The sequence below is a fragment of the Cucurbita pepo genome, chromosome LG11 (genome assembly GCF_002806865.2).
Source record: "Cucurbita pepo subsp. pepo cultivar mu-cu-16 chromosome LG11, ASM280686v2, whole genome shotgun sequence".
Taxonomy (NCBI): Eukaryota; Viridiplantae; Streptophyta; class Magnoliopsida; order Cucurbitales; family Cucurbitaceae; genus Cucurbita; species Cucurbita pepo.
Window position 1 is genome coordinate 8,710,561 of NC_036648.1, and position 24,316 is coordinate 8,734,876.

A 24,316-nucleotide genomic window follows, 5' to 3' on the forward strand; every position below is an offset into this window, starting at 1 on the left:
ATCTGACAGTGTGACAGCGAGGATGCTAGCCCTCGTGAAATCTCATGTCAAAAATATAAGTCCAACTCATCACCCGCTATGAACTCGTTGTCAAGTATTTATTTAATTGTGTACATATATGTTTACTAACTCAAAATGATATAATTTTTTAATGGGTTTGAAATTTGTAAATGGGATCGAGCAATAATAAATACTATATATCTAACTTTGTTTTGTCTTATTAGCTCATCCATCTATTATATTTTATAAATGTCCAATGGCACCTCTTTAAAATGTGCCAAAATGACATATCCGACCTCATTTTGTGTCTATGTATGTGTTGGGGTTCGGGTTCTATCCATATTTAAAAATGACATATACTCAGATTAAAAAAACGGGTCAAAGATTTGAATCCAATACAAATTTAACATTCCTTGCTGTGAAAGTGGCATATTCTGATCGTAAATCAAAATTTAAAACTATGTGCTTTCCGGAGAGAAATCTATGTTAACAAGATAAAAATAAAATTATAAAAGAGTGAGGTTAGTGAAAGTTCAGAGAATAGCTTAAGAGAACATTTCAGATCGACAATATAGTGATTTCGGTTCATTTAGGCGTATGTTCACTGTTCTTTAGAGCAGACATCAAGCTGAAAATGGCCAATATGCAAAAGGGATACCACTAGATTTTACTAACATCACTTACAGGGAACCAAACTGGTGCCAAAATTTAGAACAACAACATAGTTTTTTCTATTAGAGTTCGTGAACAGATCAGAAACGCCTAGATAATAAGTCACGTGGTCACGGTTCGGTTCGAGAGGGGATGATCACACATATATATAGCAAATGCAGAAGAACGGGGTCTGTAACATGTCATGTATGAATTATGATGTAGAATCGACATGTTTCCAGGAAAAGTGCAACAGAAGAAAAGAGAGAAGAACATCATGCCTTGAAAGATTGATGAACCAAGCAATTCGCTTGCCAGCTTCTACTCGACTCGACTCGACGACTAGTTGAACTAAGAGGGTGGCCTTTGAAATGATAGACTTATTCCACCATCCAACCCATTTGGCGGGCTCGTCGCTCCCACAATGACGTAAGCTTCCTTTCCTTGATCGTCAAAGCCTCGGCGCGTTCTCGGGCCTCTTCACAAGTTTCGGTTGCAGCAATGCACTTTTCAGCCTCCCTCTGATACTGAGAAGCTACCCTTTTCGCCTCGAATAACGTGATGTTCATATGGCGAGTATGTTCGCCAGAAACGGCTTCTTGAAGCTTCAATTCCTCTGTTAAAAGATCCACAAATTGTTTTTCCATCTCCTGCTTGAGATCTGGGTCGTTACTCCCACAGTCTTTAATGTATAAAGAAGTGAGCATGTGCATTGAAGAATGTCAAAGAAAATATAAAGCAGATTGATGTGAAAGAGCATAAATAAGTAGCTGAAATCTCCCAATACTTACATATAGAAGTTTCAAACTTTCAAACCAAGAAATATGTAGCTAAAAGTTCCAAATCAAGAAGTGAAGAAAACACAGCCCATATAATCACGGTAGAAGACGGGGGAACGAGAGTTGAGTCGTCCGTGGACACAAAAAAATATTGGAAGAAAGATATTAAGACGTATGATATAACAACTCAAGCCCACCGCTAGCAAATATTGTTTGTTTTAGCCCCTTACGTATCGCTGTCAGTCTCTCGGTTTTAAAATGCGTCTACTAGGGAGAGGTTTCCACACCCTTATAAGGAATGTTTTGTCTCCCTCTCCAACCGATGTGGGATCTCATAATCAATCTCAGTGTGGGGCCTGCGTTCTCGCTAGCACACCGCCTGGTGACTGGCTCTGACACCCTTATAAGGAATGATTCATTCCCCTCTCCAATCGATGTAGGATCTCACAATCCACCCCCATGGGGCCTAGTGTCCTCGCTGGCACACCGTCTGGTGACTGGCTCTAACACTCTTATAAGGAATGATTTGTTCCCTTCTCCAACCGATGTGGGATCTCACAATCCATCCCTTTGGGAGCTAGTGTTCTCGCTGACACGCCACCCAGTGACTGGCTCTGACACCCTTATAAGAAATGTTTCGTTCCTCTCTCCAACCGATGTGGGATTTCACAATCCACCCCTTTAGGGGCCCAACGTCCTCACTGGCACACTGTCCGGTGACTGACTCTGACACCCTTATAAGGAATGATTTGTTCCCTTCTCCAACCGATGTGGGATCTCACAATCCATCCCTTTGGGAGCTAGTGTTCTCGCTGACACGCCACCCAGTGACTGGCTCTGACACCCTTATAAGAAATGTTTCGTTCCTCTCTCCAACCGATGTGGGATTTCACAATCCACCCCTTTAGGGGCCCAACGTCCTCACTGGCACACTGTCCGGTGACTGACTCTGACACCCTTATAAGGAATGATTTGTTCCCTTCTCTAACCGATGTGGGATCTCACAATCCATCCCTTTGGGAGCTAGTGTTCTCGCTGACACGCCACCCAGTGACTGGCTATGATACCCTTATAAAGAATGATTCCTTCTCCTCTCCAACCGATATGGGATCTCACACATAATAATTACTGGCCATGCACACTTTATATCAAAGAACATCAAGAACTAGAAGAAAATGGTTGGCAGAATCCCTTCAATGAAGTGCAGAATGCAGAATTTTTTTACGAGTTTCGATCCATCGTAGTACAAAGCAGAACAAGAAAACGTCGGATCCGAAACAAACATAACCTTAAACAATATCATATGTCATGGAAATGGATGATGGAAGAGAAATATGATGATAGTTGCATGTATTTCTCCAGAAAAATAGAGAGCACAAATAAGTTTAGTTCAGTAAACCATAACAGGCATTCAAAATGGTAGTAAAACAAGTAAAGAATCATGATTCATTGCCAAGTTGATTTGGAGGGATGAATTCTAACCTGTGACGGAGAGATTGGACAGACCTACAAAAGAATTATCAAGAACAAAAAAGACAGTGTTAGTGAGAGAAAGTAACAATGAATCTGGTAAGAACACAAATTTAATAAAAAAGACTGCATTTGGTAAAGAATGTTGGAGCAATTTATGTGCAGTCTATATACTATTTTTACATCCATGCTATGGTATCAAGCCCCACCCCAATACTCAACACAGAAACTTCACGACCACTCGTGCGCCAACAAGACCCTTAGGGAACTTGGACCAAATAACTGAAGAGCTTCTCGAGATCCGATAGCATGCAGCAACTAGTTGTAAGAAAGAGGGAGTTGCTAAGAAAGAGGGGGAGGAGAAAGATATATTGAAAGTGCGCAGTGAGGGGTGGTTACAAATTACTAGGTAGCCAGTCTTTACTTAACTCGGCCTAAGCAATGCCCACTCCCATGTCTTTCTTGGTTGGACCAAACCAACCGGCGATTTCTATCTTCCTGAATTGGGTCGCTCGAGGAGCCTGTCCATGCTTGCTTATCCATGCCAAACAAGATTCGCTTAATTGAATCGATTTCTATCTAGTGTGGATGGCTCGCAGGCCTATATTTCTTGGTTTCAATAGGACTCCTTACGAGCGTTGCCCAACAGATTGGTTGAGACTGTGGGTGTGAATGAGAATTCTTTCGGTGGTATTGACTGATGTTGGCGGTAGCACAAGGGAAGGGTATTGATGCAAAGATCATCAACTTGCTTGACGGGGCGGCATTACCATTTCATTAAATGATAAACAAGTTTTAGCCTATCTAGAATTGAAGCAAATAACAAGTGGATCAGAACCATGAATCTCCACAACGATATGATATTGTCCACTTTGAGCATAAACTCTCATGGCTTTACTTTTGTTTTCCCCAAAAGACCTTGTACCAATAGAGATCGTGTTTCTTACTTATAAACTCATGATCAACCCCTTAACTAGTCGATGTAGGACTCCTCTCCCAACAATCCTCAACCGCATAAACAAGGACTCAAAGTGAAAAGTAAGAAGCAAATCCAAGTTCATAATTTCAGATCGAGTGCTACTTAAGATACTTGAGTTAAAAACAACAAAGAACAAATTCAGGAAGTCCGAACGTTAGTAGTGTTACTCTGAAAGGCACCGGTGAAGAAAAGCACAAATTCTTGAAAGTTTCCCAACAAAAACCAAGATTCTAAGTTGAGATCAGGCATAATCTAGCTCCATTAAGTGTTAGGAATCACGAACCTCCACAATGGTATGATATTGCCCACTTCGAGCATAAGCTCTCATGGCTTTTCTTTTGGTTTCCCCAAAAGTCCTCGTACCAATTGAGATGTATTCCTTACTTACAAACCCGTGATCAACCCCTTAATTAGCTGATGTGGAACTCCTCTCCCAACAATCCTCAACAATCCTCCCCTCGAACAAAGTAAACCATAGAGCCTCCCCTGAGTCCTATGGAGCCATCAAACAGTCTCCCCTTAATTGAGACTCGACTCATTCTCTAGAGCCCTCGAACAAAGTACACCACTTATTCAACACTTGAGTCACTTTTGACTACACCTTCGAGGCACACAACTTCTTTATTTGATATTTGAGAACTCTATTGACATAGCTAAGTTAAAGGGCATGACTCTGATACAATATTAGAAATCACGATATTGTCCACTTCGAGCATAAGCTCTCATGGCTTTGCTTTTGGTTTCTCCCAAAGGCCTCATATCAATGGAGATATATTCCTTACTTACAAACCCGTGATCAACCCCTTAATTAACCGATGTGGGACTCCTCTCTCAACAATCCTCAACATTAAGCCCAACAGTAGTAGGGAGTACAAATCCAAATCTAAGATGGGTCAAGTTTTCCACAGCCATATACAACAACACACAATCAAAGAAAGAAACAGCTCAGAATCCAAACCATCAATGGAAACATATATATCAAACAACCAAAATCCTTCAAATGGCCAAATGGGTATCTATGATTCTCACTAAATTTCACAACTAAGTGTTCAAAAACAGAAATCCAAAGCAACCCACAAGAGAAATCGTTTGCGTTTGCTGGAACTGAGAGACGAAGATTAGAAACAATACCAGGAGCAATCTTCAAAAGGGATAAGGGGGGCGGACAATCGCAGATGCAAGGAGCACAGGAGGTTTTGGAATCTCCCAATAGCAAAGCCTTCTTGAATCGCCAATACAAGGCCGGCCCACAAACAGCCAAAGCAGAAACTACGGCGAAAATCACGAGACAACACCTCAGGCAAGACCCAGATCGGCGTGACATTTCTCGCCCTGATCTACCCCCGCTTTGATTCTTTCGTGCTTTTCCTCTCTGTTTCCGCGTTGTTACCGAGAAAGCGATGAACTGAGATCTAATTGCAGCAGTGGAAGTTAGAAAGCAATGGAATGAATGGATGAACAAAATAAAACTTCTGCTAAGATTTCTTCTGCAGGTGTCGGCGTATTGAATATTTAGTGGGCTATAATGTACTGTAACACCATAAAGATTTCTATAGAGAGGAATAAAAAAAAAAAAATTTAAGTTTTTATTTTTTCCTCCCGATTCAGTTGAATACAGTATCCAGTTTTGACCTGTGAATTATTATATTATATATTATCAACTCGAACCACAAAGTATCGTCTTTTATATTTGTTCTAAGTGATTAAAGTTTATTTAAATCCTTAAACGTTCATGAAAGTAACAATTCAATCTCTAAATTTTAGAAGTAAAAAAAAAAAAAATTCAAGTTCGAGTTTTTATTATTTAACGGCTAAACTCAGGACTAAATTACCATATAAACATTGTTAAATTAAAATTAATATCATCCTACACTACAAATTGTTATAAGTCAGTTGGGGTCGTCTTGATCGAAAATCGATATGGTGAGCTCCTGATACAGAGATATTTTGGTTGAGTCTTTACTTGAACGATTACAATATGGACAACCGGATGAATGTCTAATTTATCAGTTTAACGATAAATCGATACGGTGAGCTCCTGATACAGAGATATTTTGGTTGAGTCTTTACTTGAACGATTACAATATGGACAACCGGATGAATGTCTAATTTATCAGTTTAACGATAAATCGATACGGTGAGCTCCTGATACAGAGATATTTTGGTTGAGTCTTTACTTGAACGATTACAATATGGACAACCGGATGAATGTCTAATTTATCAGTTTAACGATAAATCGATACGGTGAGCTCCTGATACAGAGATATTTTGGTTGAGTCTTTACTTGAACGATTACAATATGGACAACCGGATGAATGTCTAATTTATCAGTTTAACGATGGCAACTATACTGATTGAAATACTAGTCAGCATAATGAGAGGAGTTGAATTTATCCTCACTTAGATCAATGATCAAAAAATAGAAGAATTCTGTCAAATAAGGCATTCTTATACCAACTTAAAAATGGAAACATTTGAGGATAACGAGTTGATAGGCAAGACAACATTGAGAGAACATTCATCTTGCAAACTATACCGATTTTTTTTATAACTACTAGTCGATATTGTCCACTTTGACTCATTGTGTATCGTCATCAACCTCACGATTTTAAAAAGCGTCTATTAAGGAGAGATTTCTACACTTTTATAAAAAGAATTATAATTGGATTGGATTTCAATATTTAATAAGAGTGGTTTTAGTTGAAAAAAAAATTATGACTATTTGATTCTAAAAATGTCACGACACGACCTGATCTGACCTAACTCGACTCGACACGACCCGATCCAATCCAACCCAACCCAACCCAACCCAACCCAACCCAACCCAGGACGATGGGATTCACAATTTAACCTCCCATCATCTTTCTTATTAAGTAAAGAATTTGATGCCATTATGAAGACGACTCCCACGTTACCTTGTGGCAAGCAAGAAAAAGAAAAAAGAAGAAATGAAAAAGGAAATTTGACCCCACAAGCAGGCGTCTGCCGATTTCTCGACCACAAAAAACTCCCCTTTCCCACCGCTAAATATCTCTCCACGTCGCCTCTTTTCCCAAGTCCACATCTTCTTCAACACCCAATTATTCAAATCAAATCACCACCGAACCCCGCAAATAAAACCCTTCTAAGGTATCTTTCAGAAACTCAACAATCAACAATGGCGAATAAAGAGATGGAAGTCATGAAGGACGTCGACCTTGAGAGGTACATGGGTCGGTGGTACGAAATAGCCTCATTTCCATCGAGGTTCCAGCCCAAAAATGGAGTTAATACCAGAGCGACCTACACCCTGAGAGACGAACGGACGGTGAATGTCCTAAATGAAACATGGGTTGATGGCAGGAGAAGTTTCATTGAGGGTACTGCTGTTAAAGCTAACCCTGATAGCAATGAAGCCAAGCTCAAAGTTAAATTCTATGTTCCTCCATTCTTGCCCATCATTCCTATTGTTGGAGATTACTGGATTTTGTATCTTGATCATGATTATCACCATGCTTTAATTGGCCAGCCTAGCAGAAACTATCTCTGGGTATGACTAATTTTCTCTCTGCAATACATATTTTGTGCTAGTTGGGCTATATTTAGACTGACCGCTAAATACTACAAGTTTCAAGTGTATTGCTAGTTGAGCTATATTTAGGTAACCGCTAAATACTACAAGTTTCAACACTTTAGGTGAACGCTAAATACTACAAGTTGAGCTACAAGTTTCAAGTGTATGGCTAGTTGAGCTATATTTAGGTTGCCTGTGAAATACTACAGGTTTCATTTCGAAACCCGATAGCCAAACTGTTGATTTTGGTGAAAAAGGATAATGGGATGTTTCTGAATTGTTCTTTGATGGTGTTTTCTTGACAGATATTGTGCAGGGAGAATCATTTGGATGAGGAGATATATAATGAACTAGTGGAGAAAGCTAAGGAACAAGGTTATGATGTGAGCAAGCTTCGTAGGACAACACACACTGACCCTCCAGAAGGGGATGAAGGTCCTAAAGATACTAAAGGAATATGGTGGATCAAATCAATGTTTGGAAAATGATCAAACTTTGAAGGAAAGTAAGTTGAATATTGTACCTTTGAGTTCAATGGGTTTGTTAAATTTCACCACTTTGGTTTGTATCCAGTGAAGATTTTGTGCTTGGTTTTGTGGAATGGTTGAAACGAGTCAGTCCTTTGTGCTGTGTGTATAGAGTCTCCCAGATATTGTATTTGCTGAATAGTTCTTTATGAAGCTGGGATTGTGAGCTCAACATTTTACTGTTGGACTGCCAGGTTCTGAACTTTCCCAGTCCTGTGAAGATGAAACTTGAATAGATATGCAATTTACTTGCATATAACCTGCAAACTTTTCTATGCGAAACTACAACTCTTCAGTTCAATATCAATAGGTTGATTGTTTCACAACCTATATCTTTCGAGAGGAAAAGAAGATCTCTGAGAGCTGTTTCCTGGATCCAAAAGAGAGTATTTGGGTTCTCCCAATAACTAAAAAGTGTATTATGCCTGAGTCTAATCGGGGTTCGCGGTGGTGGAGGAACAGGATTGGAAAAAAGAAGAATTCCAGTTGTAAGATATCTAATGAAACCATCTTCTTTTGTCAACCAAACAGAAAAAGTGTTTTGGTTCGATGGTTCAACGTTGAGAAGTAAAATGAACATAATAGTTGATCCTAAAAGACATAATTTATCCTAAAAGTACAGTTATTTTCCAAGACCATTGCCTGTGAAAGGGTTCTTCAAACTAGGTAGCCCTCCAGCTAGAAGTACATATGAAATTGAACATAGTTTTCTCTCATGTAGTGATAGAATACTCCAAAACTCAAGAAGTTCATTCAGATTAAGAGAAGCAAAGAAGAGATATAGAGGTTGAGGTTTAAGAAGGTGTATATAAAGGCAGGCTAGTCTCCAGTTTTGATGCCATTTAGTTTGGCAAACAATGAGAGTTCCATACATAACCTGGCAAAATCAACCACTGAATCAATAGATAAGTGTACAAATCCCTTCTCTAACTATAAGAATCAAATCACTGGATAAAAGATTTAATAGAATTGAAGGGATATCAGATGTATGGTAAGATATACTGTCACTTTCATTCATTACACCAACTTCATTGAAAGAGGTTAGCTTTCATTTTCCCCCACAGATTATAGGCTTCACCACAATCCCAATAACCCAATACCTTCATTTTCCAACTAATTTCTCTGTAATTCTCTTCTACCCTCCTTGATTAGACCCTTTCTCTGAGTTGTGAAAGGGAGAGAGATGAACAGACCAAGTTTTAACAGTTCAAACATATTCACATCATTAGAAAGAAAAGATAGAATTGAATTGAAAGTTATATTTGAAGAATCAAACCACTAGAAACTTCTTTCGAACAANTATTCACATCATTAGAAAGAAAAGATAGAATTGAATTGAAAGATATATTTGAAGAATCAAACCACTAGAAACTTCTTTCGAACAATTAGGCAGTTGTTAGCTCTCTTACTTCACAAGAGAAGAAATGTGACCATGTAGGGCCAAATATTGTACTATACACAAAGAGAAATCATTACAATAACATATCTAAAATAANAAGAAATGTGACCATGTAGGGCCAAATATTGTACTATACACAGAGAAATCATTACAATAACATATCTAAAATAAAAAATAAAATCAATTGAACAAGATATTCTCAAAATGCCAGTCGAGGTTCCTACCAAACAAATAATAGATCTGCACTTTCAAAGGTTATGCCTACATACGGAAGAGCATCTACAATAGCTTGGAATCTGAATTACCAGAATGGTAGCCTCGCTGAAGTTATGTTCACTTTATATGAAAGCAGCTAGTTCCAAGATCTTCACAGAAGAAGTTCCAGATGCCTTCCATTTTTCTTCACANAAGATCTTCACAGAAGAAGTTCCAGATGCCTTCCATTTTTCTACACATCGTGTGCCAAAACCTGTATAAAGAACAGCACGTCCGAAACCAAGCACTCTGCATAAAGTCTTTCAGAGATTTCTCGAGGAAAGGAGCGCACAAATCACAATTGGACATTCAAATCTAATGTTTAATATATTGACATGATACAAAACACTAACTCCGTGATCACTTAAACAATAATAAGCGTCATGAGGCTGCTACCGAGCGAGTTGATAAACGCCCAAGGCCGAGACCTAAGCCCAATGGGACACCATCTTTTTTAGCTTTTCCATGGTTACTGTGACTACAATTTGAAGAATGAGTATGGCCGTGATGGCTGGTTGTATTCTTAGAATTCACATTTACTGCTATGTGGTTGTTTCCATTGGTGTTGTGAGAATGAGAGTCTCCATTCTGCAAGATTGAATTCATCGGTGTAGACATTGCTTCCATCTCTTCTGAATGCGACGAGCCTTCATTATACTCCACGTCTTCATTGTATCCCTTAATCAGAAAGTCAGAACAGTTTTTCTTGATCCCATGATCATAAGGGTTCCTAAACCGNCAGAAAGTCAGAACAGTTTTTCTTGATCCCATGATCATAAGGATTCCTAAACCGACCTCCAGGACCGCGCAAATAGCTATACCGCATAGCATTTGCCATTTCGTTTGTAGTAATATTACGAGATATCTGGTGACATCAAGGCAAAATTTTCGCTCGTAAGCACCAAAATGGAATTAAAAAAACTAACCAAAGCACATAGTAAACACGCCAAGTTTACAAGTTCCAAAAGAGTCCACAGATATAGAAAATACCTGAGATGCTTGGACAATTGTTAAGACAATCACACCAAAGAAGAGGAAGAAATCAACGATAAGAAATGATATAGCACCAACATGATGATTGCCAACATGGTTAATCCAAGCTCCAAAAGACGATGGAGAGGATGGATCAGTTATAACTCCTGAAAGTGATTTATCGTCAAAGATTAAGGCACGTGGGAATCCAAAATGCAAAATGACAGACATAAATCATTGTTCAAGTCATTTAGAAACATACTTGTAATAGTAACTGCTCCAGTGATCACCATTGCTGAAACTTCAAGAACAAGAAATATAAAGAAATCCCGTTTGTTTTTCTGTGTCAAATATTGATTAGCCACATTAAACCTCAGATTGTATGAATATATCGAAGCAAAAATACAATGCAAACGCATAGCAGCCTTCAATACAAAGAAGAGAAGCACTTGGCAGTGTTTTCCCAACACGATTTATGATTCTATGCAAAAGGGATTGTGAGAATTAGAAGCACCTTTTCCTGACTGTTTCTTGCGCAGGGGCTATTCTGTAGGTCAGGGATTGTTATTAATTCATCCAGAAAAAGTATATTAAGCTAAACAGAACATATTTTAGGCTCCAGAGGTTTGACAAAGAGGAAGAAGGAACTTTGAATTTTTAGGCCTGGATAACAGCATGCCGTGTGGAATCATTTCATTTACTAAGCAACATTTTATTTTCCCTCTTATGAAGATATCTCATATTCTTTCTTTATTTGTCGACGTGTCAGGTTGAGTTAGGTTGGGAGATTAGTAACTTGCATACCACCAAAAAGTTCTAATCCCCCAACCCGAGCATGAGACATTCTCCTATCAACCTCAACTGGTATGACTAAAAAGGGAAACTAGGGAAGTGCTCATCCTCCTACTATCTTTTATGTTAATTAGAAATGAATTTTATTTCTGAATTCAATAAAAATAAATAAGTGGANGTTCTAATCCCCCAACCCGAGCATGAGACATTCTCCTATCAACCTCAACTGGTATGACTAAAAAGGGAAACTAGGGAAGTGCTCATCCTCCTGTTATCTTTTATGTTAATTAGAAATGAATTTTATTTCTGAATTCAATAAAAATAAATAAGTGCAGTCTCACGTTGAGCCACCACCCTAAACTTGATAATGAAGAGAAAAGTTATGCTTATTATTAAAATTTACAGCTTTCGCTGCAAAGGCCGCAGTTCAGCTATTTATATTTCATCATGGCACATCTGTACTTCAAAACTATCAAGTCAATTGGAGGGTTGCTTGTAACTCCATTGGCTAGTTCCTAGATGAGTTCCTCTTACCAGTATTTTTTTTAGGTAAGTGATTTTTTTTTAACTAATAAAATGAAGGAACAAACATGAAAATGTCCATCATACANGCTTTCGCTGCAAAGGCCGCAGTTCAGCTATTTATATTTCATTATGGCACATCTGTACTTCAAAACTATCAAGTCAATTGGAGGGTTGCTTGTAACTCCATTGGCTAGTTCCTAGATGAATTCCTCTTACCAGTATTTTTTTTAGGTAAGTGATTTTTTTTAACTAATAAAATGAAGGAACAAACATGAAAATGTCCATCATACATGATATTGTACCTTGCCAATACAATTGGATACCCAAGGGCAGTGATGGTCGAATTGTTCAACACATCGATTACAAGTTGAACAGTGCTTTGCACGAAGAGGCCTGACAATCTAAGCATGATATCAAATCAAGTTAATAATGTGCTTAAAATTAAATTAACAATTCTAAAAGAAATTATACAAAACACAATCAACAATCAGAAACAGAACGCACCTTGCAAGTAGCACAGAGCTGAGACCAATTCCCAGCAAGCAAAGCGGGGTTGTTGATCTCAATCTTCAATAAAGGTTCCTAATAGAAAGAAATGAACAAGTTAAGCTTTCACCTTAGGCATCAAGATAACGATAAAGAAAGAAGATTGCCCAATTGTAACAATAGAACAGGAACTCTTTCAATTCTACAGAAGCAATTACTGAAAAAACGAGGAAAGATGTATGCATAATTGTTCCTCTAAAAATTACTTTCGATCGAATCTTAGAGAAAACATAAATAAACGCACATCATCTTTCATATTCTGAGAGTCGTGCACATCCATTCTAATGAAACCTGGATCTTTGCTGCAGATTAACAAAAAAAAATGAACATGTTGTTATTAGCAAATGAATCAAACTCTGCAATTACGATCTATACATATCCCACAGCTAAAGGAATGGTCGTCTTTAAGGAAGTTTCCACACCTACTACATCTATAAAACATAAGAAGACCTGTAGTTGCTAAAATAACACCCATCCATGCAAGAAAGGCTAAGCCAGCCGTTAACACTGGCAGATTTGATGCTGTGGGAAAAATGCAAAACAAATGTGATTAATTAATTAAAAAGATAAAGAAGAGTACAGACTTGACTGTTATGTAAAGTTTATGGAAATACCCAGAATGACGGAATGAATATATGTGACCAGCAACAGGAAGATTAAACACCAAAGTACAGGGGCAAGTCCTAGCTTTGACAATTTTCCAAGGCAGCTATTTCCATCACAACGTTTTTCAAGCAGCCTTCTAGCATTTCCCTGAAGAGTCCAAAAGCAGAAAATTATTAGTTTCCCTTTACATAAGAAACAAATGTTAATCAAATACACCGAAAAAGGAAGATAAGGAGTCATACAGAAATAGAACAAGAAAGAAAATATATGTATATATACCATTTAAATAAGGAAAAAATCACTGAACCAGAAATATATTTCAACTACATCGTCATAACCCAAAAGGGAAGCCAAGATAATCACTCTGAACCACGCATCAAACATATCTTCTAAATCCTTTCACTTTCTTTCGTTTCAAGTACCCCAAAGTGTTGCCATAACATCACTAACAAATCAAGTGTCCCTCCTCTTAATCCTCGAGCTTTTGAAAATTTATTTACAAAAACCATAACTTCTTCATGCCAGCCTTGGAATTCCCTTGCCTTATAAGAAACAAGATGTATATAAAAGATGAACGAGGAGGAAAAAAGCCTACAGGCAGGAGGAAGAGAAAACCCACTACCAAGAGAGCTACTAATAAAAAGGCTTCCAGGTAAANGGAGGAAAAAAGCCTACAGGCAGGAGGAAGAGAAAACCCACTCCCAAGAGAGCTACTAATAAAAAGGCTTCCAGGTACAACTTCGGCACAATAACAAGTGAAATTTAGAGAAATATTCTTTTAAAAAAATCAACCTGAAGAAGAAATGAAATGGCAGATATAATAAGAAGAATGAAAGAAAATAAACTAAAGGCCTTTAATTCAATCAATATCATTAAATCACAGAGTAAGAGAAATGTAATCAACTAAATGATAAAAAAAAAAGAACTAAAGTCTTCACATGAAAAACACAAAATAACATACTAATTTCAAAACAAGAAAGAAAAATAATTCAAGCGTAAAAAACAAATCTGATTTGGTTTCAACATACAAGAAAAAAAGCAACTTGTCTGTGGTTCTTATCAGAAGCAAGTTGTGCAGGCGTAAGGCCAGTATTATCAGTCACCATCAAATCCTCTTTCTTTCCAGCTTGCACTAATACTGTACATGCCTCTAAATTACCCCTAATAGCTGCCCAATGGAGAGGAGTGCAACCTGAAAGAAGAAGGAACCATGAGATTTAAAACAGTTGTTCTAAAAAGAGTGCTTACACATTATCTCTAAACTAGAAGGCATATATTTTTTTTCCTTGGGTAAAGCTTTTTAAGCCCTCCACACATTACCTTCTTTATCTTGACGTCCGCGATATGCATCCAAAAACAAGAGAAGTCGTATACAATCAGCAAAACCTTTGTATGCAGCCCTACAAGAATCCACATAAAGAATCAACTGAGAAAGGATTATAAATCATAAAAGAATTGGTTCTGAATATATCAAAAGACATATTCAGTACAGCACCCATTGATTTGGGTTAGGGAAGTCCCAAGTGTGTAAAACGGTGCAAATTGTTTAGGACCATATCAAAATCGGGATTACCCATAATATTACAAAACAACAAGGATGAGAAACATAAAACCAAATAGAAAGTAAGATATCATGATCATAGCACAATACCAAGAAAAAAAACCACATTCATAACCATATATGCATAAATATGGATGATAGAACTACCACTTTCACAATTTGAAGCATTGTAAAAAACTAGTACCAGTGTAAAGGGCTTCTCCCATCATTATCAGGAACATCGGGATCCGCATTCCATTTTGAAACAATATGATAGAGAAAAGCCGTCTGACCATATTGAGCTGCAACGTGGGTTGTCTGCAATCAAGTCCATATAGTTACAATTAGTATGATAGAAGGCAACTTTCAATTGATCTACTTAACTGACTATCAATTTAATGTTGAACAAATTTTTTAATTGAAAAAGAATGCCTCAAACATTAGCTAGAAATCTGAGATTCAAAAAAGAAGATAAACACCACCTAGTTAATTGTTTGGGAATAAGTTTCTGAATAGAAATTAGTGTCAGGTGACTCAATAAACCATGAAACACAGACATCCTAACCACCTATCTGAGCACTCAACAAAAATGAATAACCTATATGTTCTCATATACCACCAATCAACTATGGACACAGTAACAAAATCGTCAATAGCAGTATCAGACACCTGGGGGGATACAAATGTTGCAGAACACAATTCTTATTATATCCAGGTCTACTTATTTCTCATACAATTTTGCAGGCAGTTTCAAGAACAAACTCGAATTTCTATCGATGTATTAATGATTGTCTTCTTCCTAGGTCATATAAATTCATGAACAGGATACTAAAGGAATTAACAATCATTTAATTGCCAGAAAGGAAATAAACACGACCTGATAGCCATACATATCAGCAGCATTGACAACAGCTCCCTCTTGAAGTAAAACCTCAACCACCTGGATGGCTCCACGAACAGCACTCCAATGTAAGGCTGTTTGCCCAGTATGATCCGTCGCATTTACATCACCTCCATGCTGGAAAATGATACAATATCAAACTTACTAAACAGCTAATACAAATGACAATACATGTTCTAAATCTCGTGCCTCCGTTCTGAGCATACAGACATCATTTAAAGGCTCAAGCATTGCCTCACCCATCCAAATATTTAGAGGGAAGAAACGGATTATAAAATTCAAGTCCACATTAACCAATAAACAGATAGAAAACCAATACTTCCAAAAAATTCGATCCAGAAACTACCGTTCATGAACTCACTTCAAACAAAATGAATCCAGAGAAGAAGCATGTTAATCCCCCATTACATTACACACAGCCCATCAAATAACAGATGAAACAAAACAAAAATCGATTAAAACAAAAAAGAAATCCTATGAGATGAATGCAGGAAGGAAGGAAATCAAATTTTCCAAACGACCCACAACAGATAAAAAGACGCAGATTGGAAAGACGAACCTCAATAATATAACGAGCAGCGGCAGTGCGATTATTAAGAGCAGCCCACTGAAGAGCATAGTATCCAAGGCCATCGGGCTCAGAAACAGAGCAACCCTCGCACTCGACCAATCTCTGAAGCTTCTCCAAATCGCCATAAGCCGCAGCCGTATAGACATCATTCCTCAAGCTCTCCTCGCCGTCGCCATCACCTTTGGCAGAGGAAGCAGAGGCAGTCTGCGAGGGCTCGTGATCCCGCGATTGAACCTCGTCGACGACCTCAATTTCCGAAGACATGATTTAAAAATTACAAAATGTGGTTGGGATGAATCCGGTGGGTCTAGGGTTTGCAAGATCGGAAGGATTCGAACGAATTGAAGATTGAAGAATGGGAATTGGATAGAAGAGGATTTAGGGTTTTTCCGGGAATGACAAAGGAGACTGATCGTCGCCGTCCGTCAGCGTTGACTGTGAGAAGGGTGGCTGTAACGGAGGAGAGAGAGAGACAGAGAATCCAAGCCGTCTACGACGGAAAAGGATAATGATTTAATATCCATTAATTCCTTTTTGTTTTTTTCATTGTTTGTTAATGTTCAGTTAATTATTATTTTTCTAAAAAAAAAAAAAAGAAGAGTTAATTAAATTTTTTAAATCATTTATTCATTATTCGTGTAATTAAAAATTAAAAACAAATCCCTATATTTGGTAGTTTTTTAAATATTATATTTAATATCTTTAACAATCAAACATTGGTTCAAACTTTCAATCAAACATTGGTTCAAACTTTCGAGCTTATTGTTTCGACCTAATAAGATTCTGTTCTAAAAATGTCGGGACCCTTCGTCATTATCTCGTCTACTACCGAATCATAGTCGTATATTTTCTATATCTGTTCGACTCTATGATCCAAATTGAGGTTTACTGTCTGTCGCCTTCTCGATTTCCACATATCTGATTGTGGCACAGCAGTCGATTGAGTCGAACCTCCACGTCCAGGTTTCGTAGTAAATTCTAACATAATCTTACTTATAATATTGTCTTACTCTAAAATTTTATCAAAATTTTACTTCATAATATTATTTTTTAAATTGAATTTTCAAAGTGAAAATTGTTATACTTTTTAAAATTAAAAAAAAAAATACAAAAATAACCTAATTAATAAAAATGGGTTGTTTTCAAGATATTTGCATTTCTAATAAATAATAATTTATGTATTTTTATTTTTGGTTTATTTAAGGTTAGTATTTTAATTTTACCCTCAGCATATTAAAAAATTTCAATTACGCCATTAAAACAGTTAAAATTTAGACATTAAAAACGACACGTGAATATTCTCGACTCTACCTAGAAACAAAAATTCAACTCTGTCGTCAACAAACTCCATTTTTTTTTTTCGAGTAACATGTCGGAATAACATAAATACATATCCAAATATGTCAACAAAATAACATTTTCATGACAAGTAGATTTTACGTCAACGAGAATGAATAAATTCGAGAAATTAATAAAAATGAATCAATTTATATTTTTTTTTATTAATTTGTAATTATTTTTTTTATTATTCCACGAAATATAATTATTTGTCTCCATATTAACAAAAATGATAATTTTATTATTTTTGAATAAATAATAAAATAAAGAAAAAATCACTTTAATTCAATAAAAAAAAAAACGGTAATCAACCATTTTATTATAGAAATTTTCTCTAATTCGCATTAATCAATTTATATATTAATGGTTTGAAAATAAAATTTGTGGATAAAATTATTAGTTTAAAATTTTAATTAAATATTTGACTTTTCCGGGTCGGGTCGGGTCGGGTCTGAGCGAAATCCAACCGAAAAGATCCGAGTCCGAAAATTTGAATTAAAAAAGAAACCCTAAAAAAATAGACGCAAATAAATTTGATTGGAGGACAATGTCTCTCTTTTATTATTGTTATTATTTATTTATTTATTTATTTATTTATTTATTTATTATTATTTTATATTTCAGATGCAAACAAAGGCAAAGCCCTAATCGGACCAAACCCTAGGGTTTACTCTAACCGGACCACTAAACCCATCTTTTTCTCTCAATTTTCCAGAAAAAACCATTCCCTTTCTTCATCTTCTTCCAGGTCCCGCTCTCCTTCTGCAACTACCCTCTTCATTTCTCTTCGTTTTCCCGTTCTTCTCTTCAATTTGAGCTTGTTTTTCTCTCGCGGTGATGGAGTTGGAAGGCGTGGGCTACTGCGTGGACGACACCTCTCTGTGGTTTCGCTCTGTTTTGGAAGCTCTGACGGTGGAGACTGTTCTCACCGCTGCAAACTCTCTTTCTTGGTTTTTGGCCACGGTGAGCTCTTTCTTTCACTTTGTTCTTTGATCGCTTTTGTTCTTTTATGGATTCTACTGGTTTCTAGTCCTCATTTTTCTTGTTCTTGCTTGAATTTAGTGGCTCTTTGCATTTCCTTTTGTTGACTTTGTTCATTTCTTATGCCTTCTTTTACCTTCTTGACGTTTGCTGCTTACTTGCCTTTGTTGTGCTTGCTTGCTTGTTTNTTTCTTGCCGTTTGCTGCTTACTTGCCTTTGTTGTGCTTGCTTGCTTGTTTGTTTCTTATGGCCGTTCGTTACTTACAGTTGCTACAGACGTGAAGTTTTAACTGGAAATCTTGAGGCTTGACTTGTGTTTGTGGAGCCTGAGAGAAGTGTTTGGTTGGTTTCCAGTGGATTAATGTGGATGAGAAGCTAATTCTTCTTTGCACGTTTTGTTTCAACTTATTTTCAAAATTGCGACGAGGAAGAAGCTTTTCTTCTTCAAGCTTTCACCATTCCCTGCTTATATCGTTCTCGATATTCCTTGTGAAAATATTTTCGAGTTCTTTCCACCTTTTTTAATTGGGAAAATCTCGCTTATTGGAGCCTGCTACGTTAGAAATGATAATTTGAAGCTCTTGGAGGTCCATGTTGATGGGTCGAGTACAGAATTTGCCTCTACGGTTGTGTGGAATGGCCGATCTTTTGGACTTTGGGTGTACTTTCATCTTTAAAAGTTGTACATTTTAGTTTATCTCTTATGCCTTTTGTTTGTCAATTTGAGCTATATCATTGGCGCTTGGTGGTTTTGGTTGCAGATTCAGTTTCCTCTATGTTAGAATCGGTTGTTTGAACAACACTTATGCTTTCTGATTGCTTGTGGGCAATTTCGTTTGATGTTTTTGCAATCAATGAAAGTCAAACATAGTTATGTTGGAATCCTTAAATTTTTTTCTTTCGTAACACATTGATCGATCGACCGACCTGTTACCTTAGGGTGAACCAGCAAATTCCACAGAATTTTCCATATATGTTTCTGTAAATCTCACCTGATAAAAGAATTCCTTTTCTTCTAGGCTGTTGGGGAATTTGATTGCGTTATGATATTCTGATTATACTCTTTGATGAGCCATCATAGTCACAGTGCGTGATGTTAATTGAATGCAATGAACAAGAAATTTAGATCTCAATTCATTTTCCAACATAATTAAGTTTTCTTCAGGCAGGAGCTCTGTTAAATGATGTCAATGCTCCACCAGGATTCGCTGCAATTGGGAAAAAGTAATAAAAGCTTCATATTGTTTATGTCATTTTACTTTCTATTCTTAGTTAGTTCTGAGATTTCTGATTTGTACTTCTCTCTTAGGTTTCCTTTTGAAGAACTTCACGCAAAGAACAATCCTGATAAGGAAAATGTAGATGGCAGTGAATCAGAGGATGATAAAGATGGAGATGAAGTTGATGATGACGATGATGATGATGCAAATGGCCCGGATGGTGGGGAAGATGTAGAAGATTTCTCGGCCGGAGAAGGGGACGATGGTGATCTAGAGGATGACCCTGCAGCGAGTGGCAATGGAAAGGCAGGAGGTGATGAGGAAGACGATGGAGAAGAAGATGACAATGATGAAGACGACGACGACGACGATGAGGATGAGGACGATGAAGATTTCTCGGCTGACGAAGTGGATGAGGTTGATCAGGAAGATGGCCCTGTAGCACGTGGAAATGGAAGAATAGAAGTCGGTGAGGAGGACGAAGATGATGAAGATGACGACGATGACGACGACGATGGAGATGAGGATGATGACGACGACGAAGAAGAGGAAGATGACGAGGATGAAGACGATGATGAGGAAACACTCGAACCACCGGCGAAGAGAAGGAAGTGAGAATGGTGATTGGCTCTTTTCTTTTTCCATTATCAGTTGTGCCCTTCCCCATTGTATCAGGAGTTGGAAGTTATCGGTGAGGGGAATTTAGCTAGTCAGCCTTCAAATTTAGAGGTGACATTGTTCTTAGTGAACTTCCTATATTTATGTTGTGGATCCACATTATATATCACAATTTGTTCTCTCTAGAATCCCAAAATCTTCAATAGTTTAACAACCAAAAAATGTGTTATAAATTTTTCTTTGCCCGATTATATATATACACGTGTATGTGTATGTGTATGTATATGTATGTGGGACGAACCGAAAGTGTTACGATGTCTAACTGCACACTAACCTAAATCCCACAAAGGGTGTTGGTCAATTAAGACAAATAGGACGGTGGTCATGGAAGTTGAAATCCGCTAAGGAGTGTGTAACAACTCACTTGCCGGATCAACTAGCTCCAAAAATGGAGGGTAACAACTCACCTGCCGGATCAACTAGCTCTAGAAATGGATGGCACTAAAGGGTGCGACCTATACATATACATATATAGCTAACCATATTTAGAATGATTACGTTTTTTAATTAGGGTGGATTGATCCGGGATTGATAACATGAACTAATTCACCTTTATAAAGAAATGTTTCGTTCTCCTCTCCAACCGATGTAGGATCTCACAATCCACCCCCTTGAGGATCCAGCGTCCTCGCTAGCACACCATTCGGTATCTGGCTCTGATATCATTTATAACATCCCAAGCCCACCGTGAGCAAATATTGTCCGCTTTGACCCGCTACATATTGTCGTTAGCCTCATGATTTTAAAACATGTCTACTAGAGAGACGTTTCCATATCCTTATAAGAGATGTTTCATTCTCCTCTTCAATCGAAGTAAAATTTTACGATTAAGGTTTATATTTATTTGTTATTATTTCAAATTTTTTAATTTTATGCTCTTTTAATGAAATTAAAAGATTTGTTAGATATAATTTAAAATTTTAAAAATTTAAAGTTATTTATATTTGTTTTTGCAGTTGCAAACAAAACCCTAGGGTTTACCCTAACTGGACTAAACCCAACTTTTCTCCCAATCTCAGAAAATCTATTCACATTTCTTCCCCTCTTTCTATCTGCATTCACTGATAGGCCCATCTCTCTCTCTCCCTCTCTCTGCGACCTTCCCTTCTTCTTCTTCTTCTTCTCTCTCCTTTTCTTGCTATTGTCCATTTCAGTTCACTTTTGAGCTCGTTTTTGCGGCAATGGAGTTGGAGGGTGTCGGCTTCATGGAAAGAACCATGTGGGTGTCTTCTGTTTTGGAAGCCATGGTGATGGAGACTGTTTTTGCCACTGCAAACTCCCTCGCTTGCCTTCTTGCGGCGGTAACCCCTCATTTTGACCTTACTCTTTAATGGGGTTTCGTTTTATCACGGATTTTACTCATTTTAGTCATCGTTCTTACTTCTTGAAGCTTAATTTTCCTTTACTTTCTTTTTACTTCTTGTGTTCTTTCTTTAGTTCTTTATAGCTTCTGAATTTTTTGCCGTTGTTCTTACTTCCTGAAGCTTAAATTTCTTTGCTCTTTGCGGGTTCTTTGACTTACTTTTGCGTTTGCATTTGGAGTCGTACCCTTACTCGTTTGTTTTCTTTTCTGGTTAAATACTTCCTTGAAGAACAACCCGGTTCTCTGTCATTACTCTTTTTTGGGTGCTTTATTCGGGAAATTTTAGCTGAAACTATTAAGAATTGACCTATCTTTTAAGTGTAAGTGTTTTCTGTAGTGATAAATGTGAATGGAAGGCAATTTTTCGCCCATCTTGTTGACTGTTTTATCTCATTGTGACCAAGAACAAGCCGTCTTTGTCAGGATTTTGCCATTCTGTATTTAGATTAAACATGATATTCTTGTGCAAATCCTCTTGCTTTTCTGCCCCACATTTGTTGAATCTTGGATATCCTACTTCTTTTGAGGATAGAATGTTTGGTATGAGAAATTGATGTTTTTGGTAGCTATATTTATCTGGTTCATGTTGATGGGTGTATGTTAACGAATGACTTATTGTAATAGCCCAAGCTGTTGGTAGATATTGTCCGCTTTGGCCTGTTAGTCGTCAGCCTCACGGTTTTAAAACATGTTTGCTAGGGAGAGGTTTCCTCACCCTTATGAGGAATGTTTCGTTCCCCTCTCCAACTGATGTGGGATCTCACAATCCACCCCACTTGAGGGCAGCGTCTTCGCTGGCACACCGCTCGGTGTCTGGCTCTGATACTATTTGTAATAGCCCAAGTCCACCGTTAGCAAATATTGTTCGCTTTGGCCCGTTAGTCGTCAGTCTCACGGTTTTAAAACGCGTCTATTAGGGAGAGGTTTTCACACCCTTATAAGGAATGCTTCGTTCCTTTCTCCAGCCGACGTGGGATCTCACACTTATCTAGTCAAATTTTCCTTGGGGCATGCTTAAATGATGTTTAATACTATTCATTTCATGTGGTTTTTGTCGATCAAGATTCAGCTGTCCCTTGCACTTAGTGATTGTTTGTTGTTGTTGGAAGTTCATTTTCAATTTCTTAGAATTTCTTGTCTAATCGTCTCATGCTTTCTAGTTTTTTTTTTTTTTTTTTTTTTTTTTTTTTTTTTTTTTTTTTTTTTTTTTTTTTNGCCTCCTGTTCTAACATCTCCTTAAAAGCTTGATCTTATTGGACTGCTTAACGAGACATATCTGGAAGTTTTCTTAATTTTCTGATTAGTTGTTCTAGACAAGACATAGCTGGATGTCTTGTTTTTTCTTTCTAATGCTTGCTCTTGAAATTTATCATCTAGAATGCAATTTTCTGATCTTGTTTGAGACAATTCCGAGACAGAACATGATCTTGAGACTTTAATGATCCACTTTCCAACATGATTGTGTTTTCTTCAGACAGGTGCTCTGTTAAATAATGCCAATGCCACACCAGGGTTGGCTGCAATTGAGGAAAGGTAATAAAATTTCATGTCATTCATATGTTTTTACTTTAATGTTCTAAGATTACTGATCTTCTCTCTTCTCCTAGGTTTCCTTTCTCTGAACTTCACAAAAAGGAACGCCCCGATCAGGAAAACAAAGATGGTAGTGAAACGGAGGATGATGAAGATGACGACGATGACGATGATGCAAATGATCAGGATGACGACGACGACGACGAAGATTTTTCCGGAGGTGAAGAAGGGGATGATGGTGATCCAGAGGATGATCCTGAAGCAAATGGCGACGGAAGAGCTGGAGGTGATGAGGAAGATGATGATGAGGACGACGACAATGGAGAGGACGAGGACGACGATGAGGACGAGGAAGAAGACGAGGAGGAGGAAGACGAGGAGGAGGAAACACCTCAGCCACCAGCTAAGAAGAGGAAGTGAGAATATTGATTGGCCCTCCACGTCATCGAGTTTCGAGCAGCGAGGGAAGTTTAGCTAGTGTAAGCCTTTGGTTTAGGGGTAGAAACATTGTCGGCCTTGTTGGTAATGAACTGCGCAGCTTATGTTTGTGATGTTATGGATCCATGTTATATATAACATTTCTTTTGGTAAACTAGTTAAGCAAATTTCCATTGATATGGCAAAATTGTGTTTTCATACGAGCATCGAGCTAAGAACTAAGTTCAATTATAAAAATCTTAAAGTTCGAAGCTCTAATTAGAGTGACACTTCTTACCGTTTAGGTTGATCGGGTCTAACGGTTCTTTTGAATACCCATTTCTACATAATCACAGTATTTTAACTCAGTTCATACACAAACCAAGCTAGAAAAGCTTCCAAGTATCAGTTTAACAACATTAAATACACAAATAGTCATGAAGCAATGAAAGAGTACAAAGGGGTTTTCAGAAACTTGATGAACAAAATGTCTTGTAATTAAAATTCAGATTACAAATGAGTATTTGAGATGAATGGAATACAAACCAATGTTAAAACTTGCTCAATAACACATGAACAGGATTTTAAGAACTAGTTTCTTAGATCATTTCATTTGACATCTTATTTGACCTCTGATTTCGGATTTGTTTGGTGTTTGATTCTTGTTTCATCTTCCAACGACATGATGAGATATGAATTTAGTTTCATGTTCTGTGATGT

General features: G+C 37.5%; 5 protein-coding genes across 6 annotated transcripts; 3 read left to right on the top strand and 2 right to left on the bottom strand.

Annotated features, from left to right (window-relative positions):
• Nucleotides 1-642: 642 nt before the first annotated feature.
• LOC111806024 lies at nt 643-5,431 on the bottom strand. The gene is made up of 3 exons (XM_023691351.1): nt 5,011-5,431; nt 2,913-2,936; nt 643-1,333 (listed from the first exon to the last, which is right to left on the bottom strand). Exons 1-3 carry the CDS (start codon nt 5,201-5,203, stop codon nt 1,032-1,034), a joined length of 519 nt encoding a protein of 172 aa, XP_023547119.1. The 5' UTR covers nt 5,204-5,431; the 3' UTR covers nt 643-1,031.
• Nucleotides 5,432-6,897: 1,466 nt separating this feature from the next.
• LOC111804797 (temperature-induced lipocalin-1-like) lies at nt 6,898-8,221 on the top strand. Its single transcript, XM_023689587.1, has 2 exons — nt 6,898-7,408; nt 7,738-8,221. The coding sequence occupies exons 1-2, from the start codon at nt 7,037-7,039 to the stop codon at nt 7,918-7,920; spliced, it is 555 nt and encodes a 184-aa protein (XP_023545355.1). The 5' UTR covers nt 6,898-7,036; the 3' UTR covers nt 7,921-8,221.
• Nucleotides 8,222-9,849: 1,628 nt separating this feature from the next.
• Nucleotides 9,850-16,574, bottom strand: LOC111805698 (protein S-acyltransferase 24-like). Of its 2 annotated transcripts, none has more exons than XM_023690876.1 (14): nt 16,055-16,574; nt 15,472-15,612; nt 14,800-14,912; nt 14,375-14,454; nt 14,083-14,246; nt 13,063-13,201; nt 12,871-12,970; nt 12,693-12,750; nt 12,407-12,484; nt 12,205-12,303; nt 10,848-10,926; nt 10,604-10,752; nt 10,399-10,478; nt 9,850-10,343 (listed from the first exon to the last, which is right to left on the bottom strand). In XM_023690876.1, exons 1-14 carry the CDS (start codon nt 16,328-16,330, stop codon nt 9,995-9,997), a joined length of 1,905 nt encoding a protein of 634 aa, XP_023546644.1. In that variant the 5' UTR covers nt 16,331-16,574; the 3' UTR covers nt 9,850-9,994. The 2 variants fall into 2 exon arrangements, with proteins under 2 accessions (XP_023546644.1, XP_023546646.1); XM_023690878.1 differs by having other exon boundaries at nt 9,850-10,291; nt 10,350-10,478.
• A 1,471-nt stretch (nt 16,575-18,045) lies between these two features.
• On the top strand, nt 18,046-20,411 carry LOC111806053 (nucleolin-like). Its single transcript, XM_023691399.1, has 3 exons — nt 18,046-18,367; nt 19,551-19,609; nt 19,695-20,411. The coding sequence occupies exons 1-3, from the start codon at nt 18,242-18,244 to the stop codon at nt 20,218-20,220; spliced, it is 711 nt and encodes a 236-aa protein (XP_023547167.1). The 5' UTR covers nt 18,046-18,241; the 3' UTR covers nt 20,221-20,411.
• Nucleotides 20,412-21,254: 843 nt separating this feature from the next.
• LOC111804802 (nucleolin-like) lies at nt 21,255-23,804 on the top strand. The gene is made up of 3 exons (XM_023689593.1): nt 21,255-21,584; nt 23,121-23,179; nt 23,254-23,804. The coding sequence occupies exons 1-3, from the start codon at nt 21,465-21,467 to the stop codon at nt 23,597-23,599; spliced, it is 525 nt and encodes a 174-aa protein (XP_023545361.1). The 5' UTR covers nt 21,255-21,464; the 3' UTR covers nt 23,600-23,804.
• Nucleotides 23,805-24,316: the final 512 nt, after the last annotated feature.

Coding starts and splice junctions, on each gene's coding strand:
- LOC111806024 (XM_023691351.1), bottom strand. CDS start 5,203: ATGTCACGCCGATCTGGGTCTTGCCTGAGGTGTTGTCTCGTGATTTTC. Junction 2,937..5,010: donor CCTTTTGAAGATTGCTCCTG/GTATTGTTTCTA, acceptor ATTCTTTTGTAG/GTCTGTCCAATCTCTCCGTC. Junction 1,334..2,912: donor GTCCAATCTCTCCGTCACAG/GTTAGAATTCAT, acceptor TATACATTAAAG/ACTGTGGGAGTAACGACCCA.
- LOC111804797 (XM_023689587.1), top strand. CDS start 7,037: ATGGCGAATAAAGAGATGGAAGTCATGAAGGACGTCGACCTTGAGAGG. Junction 7,409..7,737: donor CTAGCAGAAACTATCTCTGG/GTATGACTAATT, acceptor TTTTCTTGACAG/ATATTGTGCAGGGAGAATCA.
- LOC111805698 (XM_023690876.1), bottom strand. CDS start 16,330: ATGTCTTCGGAAATTGAGGTCGTCGACGAGGTTCAATCGCGGGATCAC. Junction 14,913..15,471: donor CTGATATGTATGGCTATCAG/GTCGTGTTTATT, acceptor ACTTGATTGCAG/ACAACCCACGTTGCAGCTCA. Junction 12,304..12,406: donor AGCTCTGTGCTACTTGCAAG/GTGCGTTCTGTT, acceptor TATCATGCTTAG/ATTGTCAGGCCTCTTCGTGC.
- LOC111806053 (XM_023691399.1), top strand. CDS start 18,242: ATGGAGTTGGAAGGCGTGGGCTACTGCGTGGACGACACCTCTCTGTGG. Junction 18,368..19,550: donor TTTCTTGGTTTTTGGCCACG/GTGAGCTCTTTC, acceptor AGTTTTCTTCAG/GCAGGAGCTCTGTTAAATGA. Junction 19,610..19,694: donor TTCGCTGCAATTGGGAAAAA/GTAATAAAAGCT, acceptor CTTCTCTCTTAG/GTTTCCTTTTGAAGAACTTC.
- LOC111804802 (XM_023689593.1), top strand. CDS start 21,465: ATGGAGTTGGAGGGTGTCGGCTTCATGGAAAGAACCATGTGGGTGTCT. Junction 21,585..23,120: donor TCGCTTGCCTTCTTGCGGCG/GTAACCCCTCAT, acceptor TGTTTTCTTCAG/ACAGGTGCTCTGTTAAATAA. Junction 23,180..23,253: donor TTGGCTGCAATTGAGGAAAG/GTAATAAAATTT, acceptor CTCTTCTCCTAG/GTTTCCTTTCTCTGAACTTC.